The sequence below is a fragment of the Capsicum annuum genome, chromosome 2, assembly GCF_002878395.1.
Source record: "Capsicum annuum cultivar UCD-10X-F1 chromosome 2, UCD10Xv1.1, whole genome shotgun sequence".
NCBI lineage: Eukaryota > Viridiplantae > Streptophyta > Magnoliopsida > Solanales > Solanaceae > Capsicum > Capsicum annuum.
This window is the reverse complement of record NC_061112.1, coordinates 142,317,519-142,341,985: the sequence shown is the minus strand read 5'-3', so window position 1 is coordinate 142,341,985 and position 24,467 is coordinate 142,317,519. Positions and strand designations below refer to the sequence as shown.

The 24,467-nt window shown below is 34.1% G+C and overlaps 1 protein-coding gene and 1 pseudogene across 1 annotated transcript; both read left to right on the top strand.

The window, feature by feature from the left end:
- Window positions 1–625: 625 nt before the first annotated feature.
- On the top strand, window positions 626–3,093 carry LOC107861345 (protein DETOXIFICATION 14-like). The gene is made up of 7 exons (XM_016706686.2): window positions 626–985; window positions 1,200–1,744; window positions 1,866–1,952; window positions 2,056–2,112; window positions 2,200–2,438; window positions 2,585–2,790; window positions 2,875–3,093. The coding sequence occupies exons 1-7, from the start codon at window positions 746–748 to the stop codon at window positions 2,926–2,928; spliced, it is 1,428 nt and encodes a 475-aa protein (XP_016562172.1). The 5' UTR covers window positions 626–745; the 3' UTR covers window positions 2,929–3,093.
- A 1,419-nt stretch (window positions 3,094–4,512) lies between these two features.
- LOC107858312 lies at window positions 4,513–5,800 on the top strand (annotated as a pseudogene).
- Window positions 5,801–24,467: the final 18,667 nt, after the last annotated feature.

The following is a 24,467-nucleotide window of genomic DNA, read 5'->3' as shown; positions in this document are numbered from 1 at the left end:
ATTTTGTTACATTTTTGCTTCTTTAGGAAATACAGTAAAATAAAAGCCCTATTATTAAAAATAATACCACAGTTAAAGGATAAGAACGAAATTGTCAAGAAAAACAGGGTGCTGGTCAAGGTTTCAAGGAGTGGGAACACAAATTCATCTTTTAAGGACTAGGTAAATTACAAATTGATAACTAACCCACTGGGTGTAAAGTAAGTTTTCTCCACTTCTTTTTATGACATGCAATTTGGATTATATGATCTTCTAAACAAGACGAAATACTATATATTTGATCTTCCGTAAAAATAGATAGTCCAACTTTGGGGTCTGCGTTTGAGCGCAAAAATAGGAACAAGCCAATAGGACATTAAATTACCTTGAAAAATAAGACGAATCTGTATTATTCGGATTAACTTTCGCGCATTCTTAAATTCACGGATATTTGTCACCTTCGTCAGCAACAAATACTAGATAACTTTGTCCACAAATACTAGATTAGATTAGATGGAAAGAATCACCTAACATTTTGTTTTAAAACAGTTACTCAATTCTTAAAACTATCCAAGTGGATGATCAGTTAATCACATTAATAAAACACATGGGATTTGCTAGTTAACTAAAATTGCAGCTAATCACATTAATAATTGCCAAAAATACCTTTATAACATGTATCTGACAAAGCAAAAAAGGCATATCTTTCCAATTGTGAATATTATAACGTTCTTCGTCTGTTAACGTGGAAACAAGGAGAACTACCATGGAAGAGGAGTTGCCACAACGTTGGAAATCAAAAAAGAGATGGCAAATAAGTTGGAATGCTTTATCTCAAGAACTAAAGAAGACGAGTCGCATCGTTGCTCCAATGGTTGCAGTCACTGTGTTTCAGTACCTCTTGCAAGTTGTATCGATGGTGATGGTGGGACATCTTGGACAATTAGCCCTGTCTAGCGTTGCCATCGCTACTTCTCTGACTAATGTCACTGGTTTCAGCCTACTTGTAAGTCCGCTCTGCATTTTAGTTCAGAGGCGAATTCAGAATTTGAAGTTAGTTGATTCATAATAGGATCTTATTTTATATGTACGTTCTAGTTTTTTTTTTTTTTTTTGTTAATTCAAAACAATGAGTTTAGTTGAACCTGCAGAACTCGCCATAGATTCTCCTTTATGCATGCGATCATACTGATTGGCTGAGTTTTGTGAATTTGGATCAGTCAGGGCTAGTTGGTGGTTTGGAGACACTGTGTGGACAAGCATATGGAGCTCAGCAATACCACAAACTCAGTACATATACTTACACTGCTATAATCTCTCTGTTTCTTGTATGCGTGCCAATCTGTGTGTTGTGTTTTTTCATGGACAAATTGCTTATATTGATTGGACAAGATCATTCAATCTCAATTGAAGCGCGCAAGTATTCAATATGGGTAATCCCTGCTTTGTTTGGTGGTGCAATTTCTAAGCCACTAGTTAGATACTTGCAGACACAGAGCTTAATTCTTCCTATGCTTGTATCTTCCTTGGCTGTTTTATGCATACACTTGCCGATAAGTTGGGCTTTCATATTTAAATTGGAGCTAGGAAACATTGGAGCTGCTGTAGCCTTCAGTGTATCCAGTTGGCTATATGTACTATTTCTTGCAATTTATGTCAAATATTCAAGATCGTGTGAGAAGAGTCGAGCGCCTTTCTCCATGGATGCCTTCTTCGGTATTAGAGAATTCTTCCGTTTGGCAGTCCCTTCTGCTGTGATGGTTTGGTAAATAATCGTCCTCCGGAATGAATTCCTAATGCCTGATGATCAATTGGATGAAGTATTCACATATTGTTATATATCTGAATGACTCAAATATTCTAATATGGGAATACTCTTACTGTAGCCTAAAATGGTGGTCACTTGAAGTGCTTACTCTTCTATCAGGCATTTTACCAAATCCAAGACTTGAGACATCAGTGTTGTCAATATGGTACCATATTCTAATGGACAGCCCATTCATATTGGTGAATTTATGAGAATTTCAATAGAAATGCTTCTGATAAAGTATATTTTTTTGGCTCACACTTAATCAGCTTAACAATTTCCACATTGCACTTCACTATACCATATGGATTTGGAGCTGCTGCAAGGTTTGACTCAATCAGTGAAAACTCATACAAAATAATCTTACTCCATTACTCTAGAATGTTTGTCTTAAATTTGTTTTTCTTTTAAAGTACTCGCGTTTCGAATGAATTGGGAGCTGGGAATCCTCAGAAGGCTCGAGTGGCGGTTCAGGTAGTAATGTTTCTTGCAGTAATAGAGACAGTAGTGTTAAGCACAAGTATGTTCGGAAGCAGGCATATATTGGGAAGAGCATTCAGCAACGACAAGCAAGTAGTGGATTATATTGCATCAATGACTCCTCTTCTATGTCTATCCATTGTCACAGACAGCTTACAAGCAGTCATCTCCGGTTAGTTTCCAAGCATCCATCTTTTGCATTTGTAGTTTTTTTAGTAAAATTCGCGCATAGTGTAGTTAAATGTGATGTAAATAAAACTACACTGCTCTATAAGAAATTTTTTGGAGTCAGATTAATTTTTTGAAATGAAAAAACAGGTATAGCAAGGGGGAGTGGATGGCAGCATGTAGGGGCATACATAAATATAGGGGCATTTTATTTGATAGCAATTCCCTTAGCAGTGGTGTTAGGATTCATTCTACATTTTAAAGCAAAGGGCCTTTGGATTGGAATAGTGGTTGGTTCTACTATACAATCCATCATTCTATCTGTTGTTACAAGTTTCACTGACTGGGAAAAACAGGTTCATTCTTTTTTTGGGGGGGCATTTTTCCTTTTTCTCTTTCTATATTCTTGCAATTAAAAATTTTGAGAATGGACAATGCAGGCAAAGAAGGCAAGAGAAAGGATACAAGAAGGAAGATCTCAAGAAGACCAGTGATAAATAAATATATCTTTTTTTGACATATTTCTTTGACTAGAATGGGCCATTTGCGTAAATAGAGTTCTTCATGCTAGTCATTTTTTGATTTTCAGAGTTAAATGTATTAGACTTTCACCAGTATTTTCTGTATCAACTTTATGTTATCCATTCCTGAAAGGAGAAAATTCGTAACTTGAAATAAATATATTGTATTGAAATATTATTATCAACCTTCTGTGTCATGGATCATCAGTCAAACTGTCACATGCATTCTGAATAGGAAGCAACGTCACAAGTACTATAAAGTCAATCACACGAGTGATAATATTGTGAACCAAGCTGACTTTGGTCTTCATAATAGTAGATTTCAGCTTCGTCTCCCACAATAATACCTAATAAATAGTTTCTCACAGAAACTGTAGTAACTTGAAGATATTTAATTTAGGGAAAAGCACTTAGCTTTTGATGGGTTTCTGATAAGAGTTTCAAGTTATATATGGTACAGTGAAATAATTTTCAGCAACTAAATGACAATTTGTTGCAACCTGAAGGGGTTTTCCTGATATCCATAAATAAGTTATCTTCTTCATATTTTCAAACTATGTACTACTTTTGATTTTCCTATTTTTTTCTTCATATAATTTGTGATCTTGTTTCACGCTGATCAAATCTCAACAGGATATGGTTTCACCGCAGGGGTTATATATTGCATAGATTAATTCAATATTTAAAATTTAGAGGTTCAAAAATTATATAAAATATTATAAATTGCAATCCTTTTCATATTAATCTCTCTATATATATGATATATTAAAAGTGTGAAGGGCGTTAGAAATATTGTTCGAATTTTTTGTCATTCATTAAACGTCTTTGCTTTAGACAAAATCGATTTTTCACTATTTTTTCCTAATATTTAAGAGTTAAAAATTAATTAAATATATTATGATAAAATATTTTCTTATTAGAAGTTATCGAAATTAATAACAACTAATACTTTTTCCAATAGTTTAAGAATTCAAAATCAACTAAATTTGATTTTAAGAAGATTTGAAAAATCTAGAAATAAATATAAAAGCGTTAGAATAAGAAAAAATTAAGAATTACTAAATTTTTAAAAGTTTTAAGTACGTAATAAGAATGTAATTAATGATTTTGTAAAGATTTGACTTTAAAAACAAAAAAAAAATATTCAACTAGTATAATAAAAAGTACATCTAAAGATATTGGTGTAAGCAAAACTTTAGAAGTAAAAGATACCTGGGAAACCAAAAAAAAATTATATAATCTGAGTCATATATGCTTCTAAAATGTTTCTTGTATCGTGGCATGCAGTTATAATTCAATAACCAATCAAACGGCAGTAAGAATAAATTGTTGTGGCATTATGTAAGCTTGGTCAACTCATAAATCTATAAAAGATCAGTAGGTGTCTATCATATAAGACGTGCGAGCAAGTCTTTTCCACAATGGGAAAGTGTGTACGTGCCTATTTATACCAGCATGGAAGTGCAAAGGCTGTCGATCTAAGCTGTTTGTCAAATTAGACGATACTCCTAGTTATAATTAAGTTGAAAATGATGGCTTTAACAATTCCTTCAACATCCCCAAAAATCATCAAGCGCTCCTCACCCACCCCTCATTCACTTAATTAGACGTCAAAATCTCTCTTTCTTTGATCAATTAGCCAGTCATGCATACTGTCCCCTGGTCGCATTTTACTCTAAACCCCCTCCAAATGCTAACATATCTCAACATCTTGGAAACTCACTTTCAAATGTACTATCCACTTACTATCCCTTTACGGGAAGACTCAACGAGGATAACGCTTTTATTGATTGCAATGACTTTGGTGCCGAGTTTTTTAATGTCCGGATCACTTGTCCAATCTCAGAAATTCTCAACGATCCCGACATTGATGCTCTCGATTTAGTCTTCCCTCAGAATTTGCCTTGGGCCACTTCTTCATCCGAGGGCCGGGGGAGTTTACTAGTGGCCCAATTGAATCATTTCAGTTGTGGTGGAATAGCAGTCAGCATATACATCTCAGCAAAATTCCTTGGTGATTGGGCTTCTACAACTCGAGGGACCATCTCAACAGATTTCCCAAAATCATCGGGCCTTGAGATCGGTACAGATGATATATTCCCAGCAATGAATGGCTTTGCCGCTGTACCAAATACGGAGCCACGCGAACCACAACGACCCGTGACGAGACGGTACTATATCCCGTCCTCCAGTTTGAACAAACTTAAGTATATAGTTGCAACCAACTCCCACGTGCAGAATCCAACTCGAGTTGAAGTGGCAGCAGCACTCCTTCATAAATGCGGAGTGACTGCAGCGAGTGATGAATTGGGCTCGTTCCGACCGTCTGGTTTGTGCAATGTGATGGGTTTACGCCCAACGCTGTGCAAGCAAAACACCATCCGTAACCTTATTACTTTCTTCGCCTCAACTGCAGCTACGGAGGATGACATACAAGTCCCTAATTACGTCGCTCAATTACGCAAGACTAAATGGGAATTGCAGGAGGAGTTGAAGGCTCATAACAATAATCCAAAGGAGGTGCTAGCCTCACATACAATGGAAATAATAAAATTAGCTTCAAATAAAATAGGGGAACATAAACCTGACTTGTATTTGTGTAGCAGCTTCTGCAATATGGATATGTACGATGCAGTTGATTTTGGATGGGGCAGACCCGTAAGAGTGACCCTAGGGCCTAGCGAGTCGAAGAAATCCAGTAAACAACTTCTTGTATTTGATGGATAGCCCGAAGGGAGATGGGATAGATGCGCTAGTCACTTTGGGAGAGAAAAATATGCCATTTTTTGAAAGTAACAAAGAGCTCCTCCAGTTTGCTTCCCCATCATTTCTGCAACAACACTAGCTGTTAAATCCAGCTTAATTAATTGATTTCCAATCGACTCTTTCTGTGTGATTGCTTATTTTGTATATTGTGGTTTCTTTTTGGTAATAATTATAGTAAAACTTAAATAAATCTCAATAAGTTTTTCGCTAATTACTCTCTTTTCCTACTCTTTGTTAAATTATAAATAATTTCTTATTTTATAATTTTTGGATACATAATTAGTATCCGGATATGTAACGTTTGAAGTTGAGATATATAATTTTAAACTTAAAATGTAACATTTAATTACTTCATTTTTGTTCGAATTCATAATTAGCATCCGGATATATAATTTCAATTACTGAGATATATTTATTTCTGAAACTATTTGATGAGATAATAATACATCAACTAGACCAAAGGGAGATACATAATTAAAATTATGTATTCAAAAATTTATATGTTTGTGTAATTATGTATTCAAAAATTTATGTGTTTGTGTATGTATTCGGCTGTTTTTATAAAAAAATTAAGGAGATTTTGATAATTAATAAAAATGGTAGATATTTTATGTAGTTTAGTGAAATTAAGTGGTGGTGTTGTGTAAATGTATGAAATTGGGTGCTATTAGTAAGGTTGACGTTTCGTTTGTTCATGTTGATATGTATATCAACTCATTTTTTCTATTCTGTTGGGCATGCATGAAGGGAAGCTGCTTATAAAAGTGGACCATTACTTCTTAGGATGGTGTAGTGGTATTAATAGTTTAAGGGATCGTTTGGTAGAATGATTTGGAATGAGTTATGCTACCTTATTTGGTAATTAAAGAGATAATGTTATTTATTTATAAAATTAATATGATGTTTAATTTGTAATTTAGAAATTCACATAACTAATATATGTATAAGTTATGATGTAATATAATCTATATATTTTTTTTTTATGTAAAGATGTTATAAGTAATACATGAATAGCTAAATATTATAATATTTTCTACATAAAATAATACATAGAGTCTCTTATCTTCTCCATTTGCCTATATAATATTTTTTTTAACTCTAAATTTTACAACTTCGTGATGTTTATTATTTATACCAATTGAATGGCAACATTTTCCTTTCCTATCCCTCTCCATATTTTCTAGTTTCTTGGCTGACATTCGATGCTTAACATCGATCTGCGGAAATAGATTAATAATCAACCATCTTAATTTCACAAGACAATAAATTAAAGTTCCTTGCAAGTTCTTTTCTTTTCTTTTTTTTTTTTTTAAGAAAACATAACTGAAAAGAGAAAAAATTTCCTCCTATATCATACGCTATGGGACACTTTTACTTTCAGTTGATACTTGTGTAATCCGTGTCTTCGCCATTACAAAGTGACGTATATTTATCCTTATAAGTTTTATTTTTATTTTTTTAAAAAAATCACATTTGCCCTTATTTATAAATCCAGCAAATGAAATCTTAAGAAAAATGAAAAATCCAAATATTTTACCGGAAAAGGGGGAAAATATTCTAAGCCCCACGTCCAAGTACCATTTTGTCAAGTAATATTCAATGACCTTGAAGATTCATGTCATATGTATCATAAAATAGTTTATGGTTGAGATCTATTTTAATCTGTATTTATTCATAAAAAGATTTAAAAGTGGCAAAAATACACTAACTGTAGTTAACTGAAATGCACTAGCTGTATTTGAGTATATATGAATTGAAATAGATCTAAACCATAATGGATGATATTGTGTTATGGTATGAGAAGAGAGTCTTCTATTTATAGAGTTCCAAAACCTTTTTCTCCAAGAAGAAGTTTGTCAAATATGAAAAAGTTTTATATTTTTGCTTTTAGGAAAAGTAAAAGTAATTATGGTATTACTTTTATTTTCCTTTCAAAAAAGGTATAACTTAATTTTGTTAAGAAAATCAGGGCAAAAATCCTAACCGATCTCCCCTTTTTGACTTGATTTTCTTCACTTAATCCGCTTTCTTCACATCACATGCACAAACTTCATTCTTGATATAATCTTCATAACTGCTGCTTGCCATAGTTAAAAATAAAGTTTAAAATATAATGATTAAAAATGAGTTAAAAAATAATATTTTATTTTTATTTTTAAAGATGCAGCAACAGGAATGTTGAAAATATGGTTGAAACTTGTTCTCCACATGTAGTTGGACAAAAGATCTTCATTATCATCAAATTGATTGCAAATTGATTTGAATTGCCTTGAACTTGTCTTCAACCTCGTTTTACCAAACCACTGCATCTTTGAACCATAAGCTCTGATACCACTTGTTTGGTTCGAAATCGAAAGGGCATCATGCGAAAGTTAATAGTTTGCCAATCATAGAAGACGATAGTTCAGATGACAATGAAAAACAAATACTAAAAATATGTTATTAATATGATTTGGTCAAATGACCTACATATTAAAAATAATATTGAAAAACTTAAAAACCTATTTGGAGAAAATCTCCCCCTAAACAAAACTCTTTAAACGACTACATTGTGGATGCTATTGTGTTATGGTATAAGGAGGAGGTCTTCTATTTATAGAGTTCCAAAATCTTTTCTCCAAGAAAGAGGTGTCACAACCCAAATTTGGGACCGTGATGACACCTATTTTATCCCACGTGATAGGTAAGCCACATATCCAATTCCAAGAACAACATCTCAAACTCATAGAAGCGGAAGAAAATAAGAACATAACTAACCTGAATAATCTCATAAGTAGATTAATAGACTAGTAAAGTCAATTCGTAGATAATCCCAAGTTTGAAAGTCACTAATACAAGGTACTAAATACAAAACTAAAAGAAAGTTTGAGTCTTTCAAAATATGAAATATGCATAAGAATAAGATTGAAGGAGATTTCAGTAGTCTCTAAAACCAGTAGTAGCTACCTCAAATCTCCAATGATGCTAGCAAAGAAGGAACCATAGAAAATCAATATTCGGAGGTCGTCGGATCTATACCTGCACGTAAGGTGCAGAAAAAGTAAAAGTGAGTATGGAACTACGTGTACTCAGCAAGCATCGTCGATCGACCCTATTTCAAAGTGGTGATGAGTGACATCACATAAATCATCTAAAAAGAAACATACAACCTACACTCAGGAAAACCACCTTAATCTAACTGAATAGTCAAGTTTAACAGTAATAAGGATATCATAACACAATCCAAGAATTTCTCAATCCGGTGAATTAAATAACGCATAAATAATAAGTACAAGGTCAACAAATACAATTTAACCAATCTGAACCAAATGAATCAATGCATGAATGCAATGCAATGCATATGCTGTGTACACCTATCGAGCAATGGATTTCACGTCAGGACCCATAGGGGACTCACAAGGCCCATTTACTGTGCAGGCGTGCACTCTGATCCAAGGGTGGAGCTACAACTTGCGAAGGGTGGTCAGATGAACACCTATTGCCAAATTTTTTTTCGAGTATATAGGTTAAATATAGATATATATGGTTATATACATACTGTTGAACACCCTTGACAAGCTAGAGATGCATAGCTTAGTGGTCAAGGGTGTGCAAATTCGTGTTGGCGATGCAGGTTCGATTCCCATTAGATGCAGTTGCTTTAATTCTCCTTTTTAATTTGGAATAATTTTAAAGAAGGAACAGATCTGGGCATGAAGCGCAATTGCCCAACTAATGTGAAAGCCCACGAAAGTTTTTATTCTCCTTTTTAATTTTAAAGAAGGAACAGATTTGGGCATGAAGCCCAATTGCCAAACTAATGTGAAAGCATTGGCTATTGTTTTGCTGCTAAGCTGACTTTTTTTTTAAATAATTAAAGCACATTTTTTTAATTTAAAAAAGAAAAGGTCAAACTTAAATTATAAAGTTAAACCCGTCCCTTTCCCTTCAGTTCATAACCCTTACACAGTTACACTTCTCTATTCCTTCACCACAAATTCACAATCTTCTCCACCTTATTGTTAAAAATAAAATAAAATTTAATGTTAAAGTCTTCAAGCTTCAACGGACTATCAATATAATTTTTCTTCATCAACTATTGGAGTGTGAATTGTAAAAAGGTATTCTTCAATTCCTCTTATCTTTTAGTTTAGTTTTTTTCCCCTTAAACTTGCTTTTGTGTATTTTTTTTTTTTGGTTTTGAACTAAGTAATTTAATATTCTAGTTTTATCTAGTAGATAACTTGCTCGTTAATATTATTTGGCAGGATAGGATAATGTTTCAAGTATTCATAATTTTTTTATTTGTTGAAATTGAATAATAAGTGTGATGCGCTTGATTTTTATTTTAGTTTGAGGTTTCAATGAGCTTGAAGAAGTATTTTCGTAAAGTTTCAAAAATAAGTTCACGTCTCAAAATCAATCCCGACGAGATGAAGATGTTGATCAAATAGAAATACCATCTCAGTCTTCTTAGAGATAAAAATTTGATGTAAATGATCTAAAGGCTGACCCCGCTGAAAGACCTCCGATTTTGAGTTATCCTCCAAACATTCGTGATGAGATAAGAAGGACATAATTCTAAAATATCCTTGCTAACCTCGAGATCATGAGTTTCCTCAAATAGACTTTTTTGGAACTCCATGTCGTTTTGTTTCTAAATGGTTTGATGAATATTTTGATTGGTTGGAATATAGTGTAAGTGCAGATGCAGCTTATTGTTTGCCTTGTTATTTATTTCAAGGCGAAAGCATTCATCAAGGTGGTGGTAATACATTTTCAATGAAGGGATTTAGAAATTGGCACAAAAAGATAGCTTTGCAATACACATTGGTCCTTCGAATAGCATTCATAATCAATTAAAAAGAAGTGTGAAGATCTTATGAGGGAAGAATAATCTATTGAGGCTGCATTCTACAAGTTGGACGAGAAAAGTAAGAATGAATATCGAGTTCGGTTAAATTCTTCAATCGATGTGGTCTAATTTCTTCAAAATCAAGATTTAGCACTCCGCGGTCATGATAAAAGTGAATCATCCTTGAACAAAGGTAATTTTATTGAAGCACTTTCTTGGCTTGCGGATAGATGTGATGACATTAAACCTTATGCGTCAAAAAAATTTCCAAAAAATAATAAAATGATTTCTCATGATATTCAAAAAGATATTGTGACTGCGTGTAAGATTGAAACAATCAAAGATATAAAAAGGATTTAGATGGTGACTACTTTGATTTGTTGGTTGATGGATCAAGAGACGTATCACGCAAAGAGCAAATGACTATTTTTTTTACGATATATTGATAAAAGGAGATTTGTGATGGAAGCATTTATTGGACTTGTTCATGTTAAAGATACTAGTGCTTTATCTCTAAAGAAACCAATTTTGGATGTACTTGCTCACCATTCTATAACTTTGCTTATGTATGAGGGCAATGTTATGATAGGGCAAAAAATACGTAAGGTGAGTTAGGTGGTCTTAAAACATTAATTAGACAAAAAAGTAGATCGACTCACTCGGTTCATTGTTTTGCTCATCAACTTCAATTAACGCTTGTTGCGGTTTCTAAAAGGTGTGTTCAAGTAGGAGAACTTGTATTATGATTAGTTTGGTTCATAGGTTCTTCTTCTTCAAGATACGGTTTACAATATTTTTTTATGACCCACTTTTTTTTCTAAAAATATGAACACCCTTAATCAAAATTCTGGCTCCGCCACTGCTCCGATTCCAATAAATATATTGTGCAGGCGTACACTCAGATCCCAATAGCTATACTGTGCAGGCGTACACTCCGATCTCAATAAATATACTTGCAGGCTTGCACTCCGATCTCAATAAATATACCGTAAAGGCGTGCACTCCGATCTCAATAAATATATATAATATTATGCACGCGTGTACTCCTATTCCATATGAAATGCAATGCATGATGTGCAGGCATGCAACTCCGACCCCAAATCATCAATACAGTCAAGAAATGCACTTCGTATCTTAAGCCACATTACTAGAAATTACCCCTATGGTGACGGTTGCAAAACCATTGCAATAGACCAAAAAATTGTTGTCATAGCTCTACCGCAATGCTTCAGCAAACGTCCTATAGGTGGGCGTTGCGATAGGTCTATGGCAATGGTTGTCTAAATCATCACTGTAAGTCGAGCTATGGTGACGGTTTCTGACAACCATTGCCATAGATTGACCTATTGCGATGGCTATTTTTTGACTTATTGAGACACCTATTTTTATCTATTGCAATGGTTACTAACCGTTGCAATAGTATCTATTGCGACACTTTTGTTATTCTGTTGTAACACTTTTTGAGTTTCTATTACAATTATTTCATTACTTATTGGAACGCCTATTTTCATCTATTGCAACGGTTACTAACTGTTGCAATAGATTCTATTGCAACGATATTAAACCGTTGCAATAGTATCTATTGCGACGCTTTTGTTATTTTGTTGCAACGCTTTTAACTACCTATTGCAATGGTCTATTGATCTATTGCAACAATGATTTCCACATGTTATTAAATTGAAACGATTTACATTTATATTCGTATTAATATAAATTTTTATTTATATACATAATAAATTATAACACAACTAGATAATGAAGCTCGTACTTTGCACGGGCCCAACGCCTAATTTTGCTATGAATCTTAACAATTACACCACTTACATCAAACATGATAAGTCCGCCTCTCCCACACAACTACCAGATTTGAAAGTATTCCATGAAGACCTTGTACTACCGAGACAACACGGTGGTAAAAGAAGTTCTCCAGATGAGGGCACTTCTCCACCATGTTGCCACTGCCTCTAATACAAATAGGACGCCAACTACTGGAGCATGGAAAGCATCACAAACACCTGATGATGAGACATATATGATGAGATCTCGCTTGTCCCTATCGGAGCTAATACCAGCTAAGTTTACATTGTCTGATCCACCTTGACCTTATAAAGAAGCAATGTAACTACCAATGTGAATTAGTGGCTCTTCTTTCCCAAGATCTAATCCTGTTGAAATTGCTCCAATGCTTCCAATGATCTATGAAGTTAAGTGGAAAAGATTCAACATTGTTTATCAAAAATCAGAGAGTTGGAACATTTTTGTATGTCCACGCTTGAATTATCAGCTTTGATACACGCACCTTAACTAAGAGTTAGTTTCTCCTAACGTAATGAGAGTGTCTACACCATTGAAATAGGCTTTGATTTCTAAAACTCTAGGTCCAGAAGCCGTAGGTGCAAAATAAACAGTGAGTAAGGAAGCTACCAATGTCAGCATAAAGTTAGCACCCGCAAAAAATGCAAATCCCATAAGGTATCTACACAATTGTTTTAAGTCGTATTTGAAATATTAAAATTTGATTCATTGAAGGTTCAAATCAGTAAATAATTAAATGCCATCACCAGTTGTAGCGCTATGTTTTCTGCAATAATCTGATCAACCCATAGATACTTCATCTTTCATTTTTTTTCCTTGTTGCTCATTATAGTACTATTGTTTTTCAATGATCTTGTGCAGCCTAATCAGTAAAGTAAAATCTTTAACACATGATTTTCTACCTTGATAAATTCCATACTCAGAGAACAGAAAACAAATGTTACAAATTCGAAATGCATAACCAAATTTATGAAAAACTTAAAATAGCTAAAATAGCTAAAACCGCTGCACCTTCTCCATAGAGAGAGAGAGCGACTTGGTGATTCCTTACCTTTTTTTTATCTCACTAACATTACTCACTGCATAAAGCGTGGCTCCAGTAATTACAATTATATCCCCTTGGGCAGGATTGCTACCATCTACAACAATGAGCTATTCAAGTGTTATTTTTTAGATAATAGGCATGCTTAATTCAAGTTAAATAGAGCTGGCAAATGACTAAAGTGCAAGATCACTGGAAAACAACTGAAAAAGGATCCAAAATATGCAAAATAATGCAATAGAAGTATTACCAGGGAAGCGTTAGAGATCTTTCAACCATCCTGCTTTGAGCAGTTTGCAACAATTCTATTCATGCTCACAATGATCTCCGAAAATGTTAGCCGTATAAAAGAATCCAGATGCCAACATTCTTCAATCAACCTAGACATTCAGCAAAGATTGTAAATGAAACATGAGATCACCAATGATCTAATCGTAAAGAAATAAGATCAACAAAAATATTTTAGAGAGACAAAACCTTGTTAGATGAATGTTGCAAAGTCGTTTTGTTATATTTTTTCAGACTGGTATAATATATTACAAAATCATGTTGTCATACTCCTTGATATTACTAAAATACAAGAAAGTCTAAAACAAGGTAATGCACAGTTGCACACTGTAAAGGTAGATATTTATCATCAGATAGATAGAAACAGGGAAAATAAATCATCATCCACTTAAAAGTGTCCAGGATCTTCAATGAGCTCTGGTAGAAGAAGAACATCAAATTGGATAATGCAAGTTCAAAGTCATACGACAATAGATTATACTGGACTAAGTAGCCAGATATCAGAAACTAAAGCAAAACACACATTACTTCTGAAAACAACAAACAAAATATCCTTTTCTCAATCCTTTCACAAGGAAGTCATATCCATCAGAATGATTTAGAGTATGACATAGAATGTCTCCTATATTCAGTATGTGATGTTACTATAAATCCATAGAAACGACAAAAGACCAGATTACATCAAAGTATGACTGCCAAAAATTTCAAGAAAGCTAATAGACATTGGAGTTAAATATGTGTCATATGCATTTCCTTTCATTGTTCTTTAGTCTCTTCAAAAAAACATATGAAGCCATACACTTAAATCGACTTCATGTTAAAGGAAGTGTCAAATAAGCTAGCCATAGGATCAGCTAGAGCATAAGTTGTTAGAGGCGATAACAATTCAAAAGTGTAATCTAGTATCAATAAAAATGAGAAGAAAGGAAAAGATATGAAATATGAAAAATCGAGAGGGCATATCACAACTTCTATCGGGGTACTGGAGCTTCTGGTGGTATAAAATATTACCTGCTCCAGCTACAGTACCAGCCTCGTCTTCACCTATAGCTGTTCCTGTTACACCAGTATATGCTCCAGCTGCTACTCCTACTACACCTGTTGTTGCTGCACCATTATCTCCACCTAGAAGTTCTCTACCAGCAAGAGCAATCAGACGTTGTTTGATAGGCAATCAGCAGAACTTTCCTTAATCGCAAACTAACAAAGTTTCTTTTTGGCATTTTCTTCATGGCTTTGATAGAGATTTTTTTCAAGGGGTTGAGCTCCTCACTTAACATATCTATTATCTAAACAAAATCTTTCACTACGAAATGTTTTGAACTTTTCTTTACAAACACCTCAGACAACTTAAGAGTGGCATAGATAGTAGATACACCCTGACCAACACTTGAAGAAATGGTTCTGAAAGAGGGGAGGATTTGAAAATTTTTCAGAACCTTTTAGATACCTAGTGTAAAGAACAAAAATATTTTGCAGCCTTTTAGCGATTAGTAGGAATACCAATTCTCTAACTGGGAGGACATATCCTCCATCTAGTGAAAATGATTATTTAAAAAAAAATCCTTCCTTTCTAGCAGGTGAGCGAGGTACTTTGGTTTAAGGTTTTGCGTATCAGATTCCAGTTTTAGGGCCCTGTTATATATCCTGAAGTTGAGAACTAAAAGCAAAACAATCTACTCCAAAAAAATAAGAACTCAAGAAAAGTTTCTTCAAAATACCAATAACCAATTTTGAGGCAAGTATATGACGCAAGTAGAAACAATGTCCGTTCATTTAATTCTAAAACATAGAGCAACATTATTTTCCTTCTTTTTCTTCTCGGGTGGTGGGAAGTTTTGGGGAGGGAGGAACCAACTGAAAGAATAAAAATGAACAACTATCAAAAGATATTGTAGGGGTTAAGTATTTATTTTGTGAAAAGCATAAAGTGGTTAAGAATTTAAAGTTGGGGAAAGATACTATAAGGCCAAAATGTCAGCACATGATGAAGGCACTTGGAAACATCATGTCTTCCATTATAGATTTATAATCACAGTGTCAACTTTAGCAACAACGAGAAACTACTAGTCTTACCAAATAATCCTTTCAACTTTCTCTTATGATGTTCATTCAGATATACTATTCCATCGTAGAGAGGACTGGCCACCTGAGACTAATAATGTTGAAAGCAAATATTATGACCTCAATAAATAGAGAGAGAAAAACGTGGACAAATTATTAGATTTGAGAAGTAAACCTACAGAATCATCCATTAAATGGTCTGAATCTCCATGTTTCTTCTAATGAAATCTTAGATACTCGATAAGCATTGGCACATCTTGCCTCCTAAAGACATCCCAAAAAGCTTTAGAGTGACTGTGCCAGAGCTGTTTAAACTGGAATCGTTCAGATCTTCATCACTAAAGTATCCACACCAATCTGAGAAGTAATTCTGCTCTCTTGGTCAACCATAATTTCATTTGCATTTGAATCCATATCAGCATCCTGACCATTCCCTCTATCTCCACCAGGCAAAAATTTGGAGAAATCCCTTTCACTTGAAACATTAAGTGCATCATCACCAGGAAATCCTTTGTGATCAGATTCAGCAAAGGTTTTCTACGTCTTTTCTATCTTCGTCTTCTGCCAACCTTTTGATTTGACCTCACTGATGTGAACCAAAAGGAATACCTAATTACAGAGAAAAAAGAGCGGCCTAAATTATTCATCAGCTGAAAGCAGGATTTGTATTGTAAGACCGTGTAAAGGAAAAGTGTAAACTAATATATGTTCCTGATTACCTATACATAAGGTCAAGATCAGGTATTTTTCCATTATCAGGTTAATGTCTTATCAATATCAAACTGACTAAAGAATCAAATTGTTAATAGATCAGTCCACCAGAAATCTTAGACACCTATTGAAAGCTCAAGCTTAAAAAAATATTAAATCGTAGAAAAGAAAAGAACAAATGATCTTGAAGAATTATATTTGCATATATATTTTCATGTATAAAAGAACGCCATCCTCAAAAGGTAATGCAAGTCACTTTGCATATCAACTGGCTTCGACTTTAGATAAACACAAGAAACACTAATTGAAGTATCAGATATATAAGGACAATAGGAAGACACAGATGGCATGGGAAGAAAATTATGGAACTCACTAGGTCTCGCATGTTAATATGCATATTGTTCACTGAGTCACCTCTATCAAGTTCTTTATATATCCCATAAGAAATAAAAATATTTGGACCAACATCATTCTGCAGAGAATAATGAGGCAATTTTAAAGCTTAATTTAGAACAACAACAACATACCCGGTAGTCCCACATAGGAGGGTAAAGTGTACGCAGACCTTACCTCTATCTGAGGTAAAGAGACTGTTTTCAATAGACCCCCGACTCAGGACAGATAACAGTATAATGAGAAAAATATCCACATTCTCCTAAACACCCAGAGCGGAGGTAGAGCATTACTTATCACTTTGGACGAACCGGGTAGCTTTTACTTAGACTCATATTTGTAATCATGAATCTATTAAATATACATATATACTTGACTCAATAACTAAGACATGTTAGCTAACTGTTTGGTGGCAAATTTTGAACCCATAAACTTTAAATCCAGATTACACCTCTGCTAAATACTATTAGTAATCACAACACCATTACAACCCACGTCCATTAGCAACCCCCCCCCCCTCTAAAAAAATTTAACAAAAACATACTCCGTGTAGAGGGTAGAGTATACACAGAAATTTCCTACCTCATGGAACTAAAGAGACTATTTTCGAAAGACCTTCATCTTAAGTGAAGCAAAATTACAAACTACATTTACCAAAAACACACGAAATTTCAAGAAACTTAAACAAATCATGAATAACTACACCTACCAAAATCGCTGAAAAACCCACAGTTACAGCAAAATATCAAAAATTCATCGTCGCCGATCTCCCTCATTTACATGCCTCATGATTTATGTTCATATTAAGAATGAATAAAGGTAAAAGGAAGAAGACCATATTCAATGAATTAATCCGAGAAACAAACAATGTAAGCTTGCGAAAGTAAAGGGATGAGGAACAAGAAAAATACTCATGATTTCTAGAATTGAACAAACATAGACACCAATCCATATAACAAAAGAAAATAAAGGCTAACTTTTCAAGAAAGAGAATCTTTAAATTTCAATTAAGGCGACATTAACGAAAATTCATACATATAAATTACAACCAACATCTTATTGAAAAACGTGTAACAACCTATGATTTTTATTTCTAAAAAATCGTTGATTCTCCTTTGATATTATGAATCAATGAGAGACACAAATCAAGTCTTTACACTCACAAAGAGCACATATAACAATCCAAAGGCGCAAGAAAATTAGAATAAAGTTTAGCATTTCTAAAAGTGAAATATTGTTTCACAATCATACTATGCATGACTCGAAAATATCTAAAAATTTTATTTAGCCACAAAAATTTGAACTTTATCATCATTTTGACAAATTTAAAAACATGTGAAAAAAGATAATAAACATCGTGGATGAAAAATAAAGCTAGCACTTCATCTCTTATATGAAGATTTTGGAGATCCCTTAAAATAATTAACAAGTAAATGAAAAATTCTTAATTTAATCAATTACTATTTTTATTAAGGCGAAACAAACAATAGTAACTATTTTTCCAACATAAAAGAAACAACTTTACAACTAAAATAAACATATCCGCCTACAATAAATTTAAACAAGAAATGAGTTTGTCTTTTGAGCAAAGATCAAAACTTTATACATGACAATCAAAGAATAAAGTCAAAAGGCAAAACAGTCAATATTAACCATTTTTTTGAACATAAAGAAAATAACTTTACATGCTAAAAACAAACATATCTATCAACAATGTGTTTAAACAAGACATGGGTATGACTTTTCAAGTAAAGATCTAAACTTTATCCAAAATAATCAAAAAATAAGGTGAAAAGGCGAAACATTCGACATTAACTATTCTTTTCAACATAAAGAAACTAATAACTTTACACGCTAAAACCAAACATATCTACCAACAATGATTTTAAACAAGACATGAGTATGTCTTTTCAAGTAAAGATCTAAACTTTATCCAAAATAATCAAAGAATAAGGTGAAAAGACGAAACATTCAACATTAATTATTCTTTTCAGCATAAAGAAAATAATTTCACATGCTAAAAACAAATATATCTACCAACAATGAGTTTAAACAAGACATGGATATGACTTTTCAAGTAAAGATCTAAACTTTATCCAAAATAATCAAATAATAAGGTGAAAGGGCGAAGCATTCAACATTAACTATTCTTTTCAACATAAAAAAATAACTTTACATGCCAAAAACAAACATATCTACCAACAATGAGTTTAAACAAGACATGGGTATGCCTTTTCAAATAAAGATCTAAACTTTATCCAAAATAATTAAAGAATAAGCTAAAAAGGCGAAACATTCAACATTAACTATTCTTTTCAACACAAAGAAAATAACTTTACATGCTAAAAACAAATATATCCAACAACAATGAGTTTAAACAAAGCATAAAATACTTCTTTTAAGCAAAGATTGAAACTTTATCCAAAATAATCAAAGAATAAAGTAAAAAAAAAGACACATACAACTATTGTTAACTCATTTTTATATTATGAACATGAAAATAATTAGAATATCGATACCATAACATCTTAGAGCCTTTAAGGCCATCTACAACATACAATCTCAGCAAACAAAATTATATCTATGAACTAAGAAGAAAAAAGATGAAGAAGAAAACGATAATGAAAACTAAAAAAAAAAAAAAGGAAAGATGTGTTTACCTTTTTGGGGGCAGCAAAACGAGACTACAAGCTCGTCGGAATCAACCACCACCAAAAAAACGTCACCAGCAACTTAAAATTTTTGATTAGCCGACCAACTCTATGAAACAAAAATTTTTACTAAATAAAAATAACTATTTTGCTCAAAAAGGATTTTTTTCACTTTTCTAGTCTCTTTTTTTCTCTTACTTTTCCCCCTTTTTATCAAAGTAGTGAAATTATTTATAGGAGAGAATGAAATTTTTTTTCCTCTTTTCCACCAATGTGGGAGAAAAATATTTATAGGATAGGATGAAGATTTATTTCTTGTCATCCACCAATGTGGGATAAAAAATAATGAAGGGTGTTTTTGAAATTTCAAAATTGAAGATAAGGTGAGGTGGAAGATAATGTGGGAAAAATAAATATTTTAATTTTATTAAAAATCAAAGAAACTCAGGAATAAATTTAGTCATGGATGGCAAAAATTAGGTGTCAACAACTGCCCCCTTCTTTTGGGTAAGGTGGATGCAAGTAACCCTGGGCAAAGGGAGGTTGACGTTTCTAATTTTTGTCCGACCACAAATTCAAAACTGAAAGAGGTTGGCTTTTGCATGAGTCTCATAAATTCATGGCCGAACCCAGGTCGGGTTTCCTACATATTTCAGGTTACATGAGAATTTAGACTACTTGTAGTTCATAAAGCTTGATTGAAGGCACAATTTTAAAAAAAAATCACCAGTTATCTCAATTTTTTAGAGTTTTTGACAACTAAAAAGCTAGGAAATGGAGGGATTTGGGGAGGAGGTTGGAATGCAGTCGAATTTTCTATATAGTTCCCAGCCTACATATCCCTGAGACTCAGGGAATCAAACTTCCTGTAGTTCGACCCAATCGGTAGAAAAGATAGTCTTTTATTTTGGACTATCTTTGGCTCGAAATGAGTGAAAAGTTGATCGAGTTGCGGAAAAGAGGCTTGTAACCTCTTAACCATGAATGTAGGATCCTTCACATCCGTAGGCAAGAACTTACCTGGACATAATTTCCAAAAATTCTAAGTAGGTTGTCACCCGAATCTGAAAGAAAGTGATGTTTACCTTTGGTATGAGTTTAGAAATATACCGAAGGTGAAGATGAAATCAAAATATGTCAAACTACCCACATGCCTTCAAACAGGGGTGTGGTTAGTTGGTGGTGGCGATCATCTTTTAGCTCGCGTCCAAAGAGTTTGACGTCCCTCTTTAGACTATGTCCCATTTTGCTGCTAAGAAAGAGGTCCACGTTGTGCTGCGTCCTATCTCGAGTTGTCCTCACCTGTGGTTTTGATTTGAGATTTTCATACTCTCGGATGCTCTCGACAATGTTTCAAACAAAAAGTGTTAGTGCTAAACATAATTCACGAAAGAGGTATATAGTCTTTACCATATCTCTACGTGAGTTATTGCCTAAAAAGCAAAGTCATCCCTTTCATGTACCTGTTTAGAAGGAAACAACTTGCAATAATAGACACAACAACTCTCTTGGTCGTTGCATAATTATCTCATTTATCGGTTGAATATGTTTTCAAAGTGGGTGTCTCTCTTGGACATCGACGACACTTTATGCAGAACGGTCCTTGCAACTGCTTAATCTTGCACTGATGCGGTAACCCTTTTGAGTCACCTATAGTGCTTTTCTTATGTGGCATGATAACATCTCCGATTATTGATAATAATTTTTTGCATATGATCTCAGGTAAGTCTTGCTCATCTTTTGTATCGATACGACTTATAAATTTTTCTTGAATTGCCAATCTTTGGATAATCTTGCACATTATTTGATGTCGGATACGAAGCGACTTATAAATATCCTTTGAATTGCTAGATTTTAGGTAATCCTGCACATTATCCGACCTTGGATAAGAGATTACTTATAGATATCCCTCTAATCGCTAGCTTTTCTTGTACATCATCCGACCTTGGATACAATATGACTTATAGATATTACTCAAATTGCTAGTCCTTGGGTAATCCTGCACATAATAGATCTTGGATATGACGTGGCTTATAGAGAACCCTTGGACGTATCAATTTTATAATCTCACATATTCTCCGATACGGATTTAATTACGACTTATGGATAACCTCCAAACTATTGAGTTTTGGGAGATCTTGCACACTATCCGATTAAGATGTTGTTGTGGCTTATGGATGACCTACAGGCTATCAACTCATAGATGATCTTGCACACTATCCTATTTCAAATAATATGACTTATAGATGACCCTCAAATTGTCAATTTCTAGGAAATCTCATACATCATCCATCTTTAGACATCAACTTAAAGGTGTCCTTTCAAATCGTGTACTCTTGATGCATTCAAATGCTGATTCATAAAATGATGAGATATCCTCGATGCCAGCATTTATGTCTAGCGTGTCAGCAGATATTAAATGCTGATGATTTCTAGGAAATCTCATACATCATCCATCTTTAGACACCAACTTAAAGGTATCCTTTCAAATCGTGTACTCTTGATGCATTCAGATGCTGATTTATAAAATGATGAGATATCCTCGACGTCAGAATTTATGTCTAGCGTGTCAACAGATATTAAATGCTGATGATATCCTCGACGCCATCATTTATGTCTTGCGTGTCAACATATATTAAATGCTGATGATATCCTCGACGCCAGTGTTTATGTCTTGCGTGTCAACAGATATGAATTGCTGATGATATCCTCGACGCCAGCGTTTATGTCTCGCATGTCAATAGATATAAAATGCTGATGATATTCTCGACGCCGGCATTTATGTCTTGCATGTCAACAGATATAAAATACTAATGAGATCCTCGATGCCAGCATTTATGTCTCGCGTGTCATTAGATATAAAATACTGATGATATCCTCGACGCCAGCGTTTGTGTCTTGCGTGTCAATAGATATGAAATGTGATGATATCCTTGACGCCAACGTTTATGTCTTACGTGTTAACAGATATAAAATATTGATGATATCCTCGATGCCAACGTTTATGTCTTGTGTGTCAACAGATATGAAATGGCCTTCTTGGCAATGATATGAAATAAACCTCTTGGCGATGATATGAATGGACCTCTTGGCAATGATATGAAATGACCCTCGGCCCTCTAGGCAATAATATGCAATGACCCTCTTGGCAATGATATGAATTGCCCTCTTGGCAATGATATGAATGACCCTCTTGGCAATTTGAAAACATTTTCACCTGAGTTTGTTTGTTTACGTCTTGCTTTCTACATGTACATGTACTTGAAGTAGATGATTAGTAGACACAAAGTCTCTTTTGCTAGCGACCATTTTTTAGAAAAATTCTAAATACAATGTTCATAAAGAAAAGAAGACGCCTTTGTTTGTCCTTCATGATCTCAAGAAATGAGATGGACAATTCAAATGGTCCTCGATAAATGGGTATTAAATCCATTTTTGGGCTACCCAAAAATACCGTTCTTAAGCATTATATGCTTTGGCATGGCTCCCGAATTGCTTGGGGATTTACTGAAAGAGACTCTCATTTTTGTGTATTGGTCCCTGTATCCACAGAAAAATGATTAGTTTGAGTGAAACTACTCCGTGTTGACCTCCTTCAATCCTTGGTTTGCTCCTCGCCATCTCCCAGGTGCTCCTTCATGTTGGCACCTCCACTCCGGCTCCCTTCTCCCATAGACGCCTAGGTAATCACTAAGTAAAAGATTTTGTAAAGATTTTTCAAAAGTAGTCTTATTTTAGCAAATAATTTTGAAAGTTTATATACAAACTTTAGAAAATCTCTGCCAGTCATGTCATGTAATAGCTCAACGAACATCTGCCTCTTGATTTTGACTATATATGATGGAGGATTTCCAAAACTCATCATCATTGTTGGAGGGTTCTTCAAATAGTTATGTCATAGCTAGAGATTAAGTCCACCTAGACTTTGTCGTAGCTGGTGACTTTAAAGGTTTGACTTTGCCTTCTGGCGCTGGGGAATTTGAAATATATTCCAGTGTTTGGTGGAAATTTTGAGGCCTCCCTCAAAATTTCTGCCCCAGTTTAAAGTTGTTTGATATGATATCAACTCGAGAAGATCCAAAGTCTTTGTTGGTCTTCGTTCTCCTTGTTGGATGTTGATCTTCTCTTATGAATTTTTGAGATTCCTTCTCAAAAATTCTGCCCCAGTTTCCATTTCCTGGGGTTAATATGACCGAGCCGTTGGGGCGCCTAAGTATCCTCTTGAAGCAGGAATCAGGTCAAACATAGTTCAAGACTACGCTAGGGATATATATAAAAATCTAATGGGTTGACCAAAGTCGACATCGGCCGCCTATGTATCCCTTTTGTTGGGAATTCAGGTCATCACGTAGTTCATACATAAAAGGAAAGGATAAAATTTTCTAAGGGGTTGACTGAAGCCGACATAGGCCACCTATGTATCCCTTTCTTGAGAATTCAGCTCAAACATAGTTCGTACATAAAAGGAAATGATAAATTTTCCTAAGGGGTTGACCAAAGCTGACATAGGTCGCCTACGTATCCCTTTTTGGGAATTCAGGTCAAACGTAGTTCATACATAAACTCATAATGGCCCTAAAAATACTCTTACCCATCTTACTAGGATATAAATAAGTACTTCGATGGATGACATGACGTTTGCATTGAGTTTGTCTTGATAGAGCAAAGGATCAAATGTCCAATGGAGTCATTGCCTTCCTAGTTAACCAACTCGATTTCCTCTAGATTAGGCTTCTTTGATTCTCGAACTCTTTGAATCTTCTGTTGACTGTTCTAGGGCTACCATTATTTTTCTTCTTGACATGACATGAAAATGGCAGGTTTTAAGTTACTGTTATTCGACGGGCGATGATTCATGAGTGGAGTGGAGGTCCAATTCAATAATGTTTTCTCCAATTAATCTTCCATGATTCCGATTGTCTTGAAAAATTCTTCCCTCACATTTTTC